This window comes from Podarcis gaigeae, assembly GCF_964106915.1.
Source record: "Podarcis gaigeae genome assembly, chromosome: 3".
Lineage (NCBI taxonomy): Eukaryota > Metazoa > Chordata > Lepidosauria > Squamata > Lacertidae > Podarcis > Podarcis gaigeae.
In genome coordinates, this window is record NC_139680.1 from 106,156,640 (window position 1) to 106,162,441 (window position 5,802).

General features: G+C 42.5%; 1 protein-coding gene across 3 annotated transcripts; it reads left to right on the forward strand.

The window, feature by feature from the left end:
* Window positions 1–99: 99 nt before the first annotated feature.
* On the forward strand, window positions 100–5,203 carry SRSF7 (serine and arginine rich splicing factor 7). 3 transcript variants are annotated; one of them, XM_083733801.1, is made up of 9 exons: window positions 100–229; window positions 1,389–1,569; window positions 1,662–1,838; window positions 2,698–2,772; window positions 2,851–2,952; window positions 3,308–3,361; window positions 3,866–3,901; window positions 4,563–4,604; window positions 4,895–5,203. In XM_083733801.1, the coding sequence occupies exons 1-9, from the start codon at window positions 157–159 to the stop codon at window positions 4,947–4,949; spliced, it is 795 nt and encodes a 264-aa protein (XP_083589927.1). In that variant the 5' UTR covers window positions 100–156; the 3' UTR covers window positions 4,950–5,203. The 3 variants fall into 3 exon arrangements, with proteins under 3 accessions (XP_083589927.1, XP_083589929.1, XP_083589928.1); XM_083733802.1 differs by lacking the exon at window positions 4,563–4,604 and having other exon boundaries at window positions 101–229; XM_083733803.1 differs by lacking the exons at window positions 3,866–3,901; window positions 4,563–4,604.
* Window positions 5,204–5,802: the final 599 nt, after the last annotated feature.

Sequence of the window (5,802 nt, forward strand, 5' to 3'; positions counted from 1 at the left end):
CTCAGCCTCCGCTCCCTCCCTCCCTCCTTCCAGCCTGCCGTTGCTACGGAAACCAAAAGCTGACTTTCTTCCCGCCTTGCCGGCCCGCGGCGGCCTGGCCATTGTTACGCGCATGCGCGCCAACGGCACGTCCTATATAAGGCCCCGCGAGCCCGCATGCGCGTGGAGACGGTTGGGCTTTCCCCCCCTGTTCGGGAGAAGATGTCGCGGTATGGCCGTTATGGTGGAGGTGAGTGGCGCGAGCTGGGAGAAGCGGGTGGAGAAGAGACCGCAGCGACGCCTTTCTTTGCCTCTTTTCGAGGCCCCGCTTAGCTAAATCCGCGGTGTAAATCCAGGCCGTATTCCGTGTCGGCGGCGGCGGCGGCGAAGAAGCCCGTTAAGCGGCAAAGTGCCGCCACAGCCGCCGCCATTTTGCACAGGCATGGTCGCCGGCTGCGCTGAGGAGAAAGCCACCCCCGGGTTCGGCGCTGTGGCGCTTCGGACGTTGGAAGTGCGCCGCTGGCTTGGTGTGAGGAGGGGACTCCCCTCGGGGTAACGGCAGACGGGGCTTGTGGTCGGAGCTGGCGGGGTTTGTTTTCCCTCCCTTCGGCGCTACTGACGCTGCGCGGGCAAAATGGAGGCGGCGCCAAAGATGGCGGCGCCCAGGGTTGCTCCGCTCGCCTTCGGCAGCGAGGAAGAGGAGGTGGGCGGGCTGGCCGAGGGAAGAAGCCGCGAGGGCGGCGGCGCGTTTGGCTGAGCCGTCGGCGGAGGGAGGAAGCCGGGAGGGCGGAGAAGTGGCGCCGGAGGGCCCGAAGGGCAGTTGCCGCCGCTTGCGCTTCCTCTGCCGGCTGCCTGCCGGTTGGCGCGCTTTCCAGGAGCCTCTAATAAAGGGAGTGGCGGCCTCATTGAGCCTCGCCAACTTGTGGCGTGTTCTCCTTTCTCCTTGACCACGCGCCTCCTTAAACTTTTGTGTCCCGAAGTATGGGAAGTGCGCTTCTTATGCAGGTCATTATGATTATTAATTGCTTTGAGTATCTCGACTATAACTCCCAATTAGATAGACAGAAAAACTAGGAGAAATCTTGTGCGTGATACAGGGTGTCGGTATAATAGTATTATTTTCCTCCTTGCTGTCGCTTTGACGTGCCCCCCCCCCCCAGCTGCCAGCATGGATGCCGGAAACTTGCGTTTATGATGGTTGCAGCCTTGCTTTTGCGGTTCAGTGGGAGTGCAGTTTGGCAAGTGAAGTGAACATGAATACTCAGATAGCAGTGAAATTGGCTTAAGATTTGTATAATGGAAAATTCAATAAAAAGTTTTTTTAAAAAAAAGAAATTGGCTTAAGATTATTAAGGACGTATATTTTCTTGGAACTTTCTAAAAAAATCTTTTTTCTTTTGTGTGTGTAGAAACCAAAGTATATGTTGGTAATCTAGGAACTGGTGCTGGTAAAGGTGAACTTGAGAGAGCTTTCAGCTACTACGGACCATTACGCACAGTATGGATTGCGCGAAATCCTCCAGGATTTGCGTTTGTTGAGTTTGAAGACCCAAGAGATGCTGAAGATGCAGTTCGTGGGCTAGATGGAAAGTACGTGCAAGTGCTAACTGGTTATCTACACGGGAATAAAAACTGAATTCCGAGTCCATAGTTGGATTATTAAATATGTGTTTCTGTTGCAGAGTGATCTGTGGCTCTAGGGTTAGAGTGGAGTTATCAACCGGTATGCCACGCCGGTCTCGCTATGATAGACCCCCAGCACGCCGGCCATTTGATCCCAATGATAGATGTTATGAGTGTGGCGAGAAAGGTCATTATGCTTATGACTGTCATCGCTACAGTCGTCGGAGAAGAAGCAGGTATGTGTAGATATAAGGAGATTTGTTTTCAGAAGTTAATCATAGTTTTTATTAGCAAAGAAGGTAATGATACACCATTTTAAAAGTAAATGTTATAATTTATGTGGGTATATTACAATTGTTTATATTTTGTGTTACTATGTTAATATGTTAATAATCAACCTGGTCAAAACCTTTCAGGTTTCTTCGTTTGAGTCAGTCGCCTTGATTCAGAATGTCACGAGCCTTAAGATTTCATGCTGAGGCGCCTTGCAAATCCGACAATTAAGATCCTCCTAGACCTTGAGGTGATCAGCATAAGAGGCCAGATCCCCTCGAGCCATCTACACCTAGCTTCACCTTATTCTTTAAAGGGCAGAAAAATTGAGACGGTGATCGCCGTAACAGTAAATTTGGCTTTCAATTGGGGCCCCCTCCGGTTTAAAAAGAGGAACACCAGATTGACCACATTCCCACCTAGAAAAATCTTCTTGCGTCAATCAAGCCTCACCTGGCTCATTTGGCTGTCAGTTTGATCGTCGTTAGATTGAAGAGAACACCTAGATGCAGCGACCGGCTATAGATACTTCTAGATCGTCTAGATCTGCTAGACCTTGGGCCAAAGAGGGTCGACCTGCAAACTTGCAAGGTTTATTTTAAATACACATTACAGTGTTTTATATTTTGATTGTAATGCTAAAATGTTATTCAGTTTAACATCTTTTTTAGGTAGTAAAAATACTCAAGACATAGGCCCTGATTTTTTTCAACGTACAAGACACTAATTTTTAATTATCAGATATTTGGGCTTCGGCAAAGGCTCACATGTTAACTGTTGAACCTGTGGTCTAATACTTCTCTTATCTAACCTAAAACCTAGGTCACGGTCTCGATCTCATTCAAGGTCCAGAGGAAGGAGATATTCTCGCTCACGTAGCCGAAGTCGTGGCCGGAGGTGAGCATCAAAATTGTAACAAGGTGCTTTAGTTTAAGAATCAGAATGGCATATTTGTAACAACCACCTTTCTTTTAGATCCAGGTCTGTCTCTGCTCGGAGATCAAGATCACTCTCCCCTCGGAGATCCAGATCTGTCTCGCCACGCAGATCCCGTTCAGGTTCTTTAAAAAGATCAAGGTAATTTTGCTAATAAGCTTAATGTTCATGGAGTCAATTTAATTTTCATTAGTATCTTAGTACTTTTACCCCATATTCAAAGCAGCTTACAAAAGAAAAAGGAATTGTAGGCGATATTTTAAAAAAACCATAAATAAATGCAACAATAAAATCCTTGATCGAATCAAACATACATCTCTAAAGAAAAGCACATCTGGGCATCATATGTTCTAAGTTTCCTCCAGAATGAATAGAATTAATGAACTTTGTATATTGTTGTGACTGCATCTCTACAACCTTGTTTCATGACAGCTTTCATTCACCTGCATAGATGTGTTAAAAGATTGGAATTGAGTACCTTCTCTTTAAAACCTAGGTCTCGGTCAAGGTCAAGATCCAGGTCCAGGTCCGTTTCACGACCCAGAAGCAGGTAAACATCGATGCTTTGTAAAATAGTAACTAGTAATTAGCTAAAATTTGTGAAATGGGCATTTTTCTAAATGGTAATCACTTCCAAATGCCTCTTGCAATGTTTTAATTGAAAGCATCAAATGTCTACTATACACACAGGCTTATACTATGAATGTGAGTTCATTTAGCCTACTCTATGCATTTAAGTAGTTTAGAAGCAATCTTTGTGGTTCTCAAGTATTCAGCATCAAAATAACCAGTTGCAAGATGTTACCAGCTTCTTTCATGCTTTTATTTTAAAACAGATAAATCATGGCTATAGATCAGGGGTAGTTAACCTGTGGCCCCCCAGCTATTGTTGGCCTCCAACTCCCATCAGGCTCAGTCAGCAAAGGCAGTAGTCAGGGATGATGGGAGTTGTATTCCAGTAACATCTGTAGGTCCACTGGTTTCCCTCCCTGGCTGTAGATACTGGATCAGTCTAGTGTTTGCTAATGTAATGTAATTAATGCTGTTTTAACAGCCGTTCCAAATCAAGATCACCATCTTTAAAGAGAAGGTAAGCTGAGCCTCTGAAGGAGACATATTGCATTTTACGCAGATAACAATCGAAATAAAGTTTATAACAGTGTTGTATATCCTGGATTCACAGTTCCACATTTAAAACATTAAAATAATGTTACTAAATGTTAAAATTCCTACAGAGCTGTGATTTGTTTATAGTTCTTTATAATAGCTTTTAGGTTATTTTTTTAAAAAGTGAAATAATGGGAGATACCCATGAAATAGGGTAAAAAAGCACAAAAACTGGCATCTTCTGTTGGGAAAGTGAGTGATTACTATTCACTCAGGGTCTGAGGAACTGTGGCAGGGCACTTAAAGTGTAATAAAAATTTGCTCTTAAGCAAATTTAAGATTTAACCAAAGTCCAGAACCATTCTCAAAAAGGGTGTTTAATAATAATACAGCATATTAATAATAATGGAGCATATTACCTGGCTATGTTAATGGACAATAAATGTAAATGGCTCAAAGGTTAAACGGAGAAGGTTTATAGTTGTGACAGAAACCTTCAGGAAATTGGCAGGACAATCTAGACATTGAACAGCAGCGAGCTGTTACTTAATAATAGTAGACTGTGTCAGAATTTTTAGTTCCTCATGAGCATATGTGTTTAAAAGCGTTTTTACTTGATTTAATATTCAGTCTTGCTTTTTCAGTTTTGATATGAGCCATTTATATCCATTCTCCATTAACTCAGGGTAAGTATGCTTCTTGAACACTGCAAGAGAGCTTGGTAATACTGTGGGAATGGGGGTGCATGCAAACTTTTAAGTTTGCTTCAATATTTAACATTAAGAGCTTGTAGCCTTCAATTCCAACTAACATCCTCTTCTAAAGCAGCATCCAAATAGGTGCTAGGATTAAAATTACTAATGTGCAGGTAGCATGGATCCCCTTTTAAGAACACTAATCCATTAATTTCCATTTTTTTACTAATTTTAACATTGAGTAACCTAGTGACTTCGTTTTTCCCCCTTTTTATTTTTAGTCGTTCGCCATCAGGAAGCCCTCGAAGGAGTGTGAGTCCTGAAAGACTGGATTAGAATTGCAAAGAACATGATAGGAAGAATTTTGTTTACGTTATTTTAAGGGATTTCTTTGGTGTTATTGACAAATGTAAGGATTTAGTTGATTGAAAACCTTTTCTAGGGCTAACGCAGCGAGGATCTTGATCTTCTAGTAAAATCTGTAAAAGCTGCTACATTAGACTAGTGCACAATTTCTGTATGTAATAACATCCTGTGATCTGAAAAGTGGGTCTTTTTATGGGCACATGAAATAAAATGTGTATTTCTAACTTTGCTGTAATGCTATTTGCTTCTGTTAATCAAGTGCATGTTAAAAGCAGATTACAGATACCTTAGTGTTGTACACAAATACTGTGCAAGGGTATTGGCTAAAAATACTTGTGGCTACCACTAGCCTGCGGGCATCAAGCTTAAATGTGACATTTAATTTGGTGCTTCAGGCTTTCTGGGGTGTTATGACTTGCAAAGGTATTTTTAAGGAAGCTGCTTGTTGATCTGATTCTGTAATGGTATTTGTACAACTGTTGGAGTTTGATCTGTTAACTTGTAAAATCAAGTTGGCTTGCTTAGCAGAATACTCTTATGACATACCACCGCAGGCACAATTATCTTAAATGAGGCCACCTTAAGTTGTATTCAAATTGCCATTTTGTTTGAGTTCTATCTAGGATACCAAGAAAATAGTGTAAGCAATGGGCTTTTCCCAAGGTATTTTGGATAGAAGGTAACAGTGAATTAGGCAGATCCTAACCTGATTACAAAGCAGAATCTGATCTTGTGAAAGTAGTTTCTATCTCATACTGCTAGGCTCCCTGGTTCACTTACTCAGTTCACTCATTCTTTCTTCCTTAATGAAATCAGGAAGCTA

Coding starts and splice junctions, on each gene's coding strand:
- SRSF7 (XM_083733801.1), top strand. CDS start 157: ATGCGCGTGGAGACGGTTGGGCTTTCCCCCCCTGTTCGGGAGAAGATG. Junction 1,570..1,661: donor GTTCGTGGGCTAGATGGAAA/GTACGTGCAAGT, acceptor TTTCTGTTGCAG/AGTGATCTGTGGCTCTAGGG. Junction 2,773..2,850: donor AGCCGAAGTCGTGGCCGGAG/GTGAGCATCAAA, acceptor CCTTTCTTTTAG/ATCCAGGTCTGTCTCTGCTC.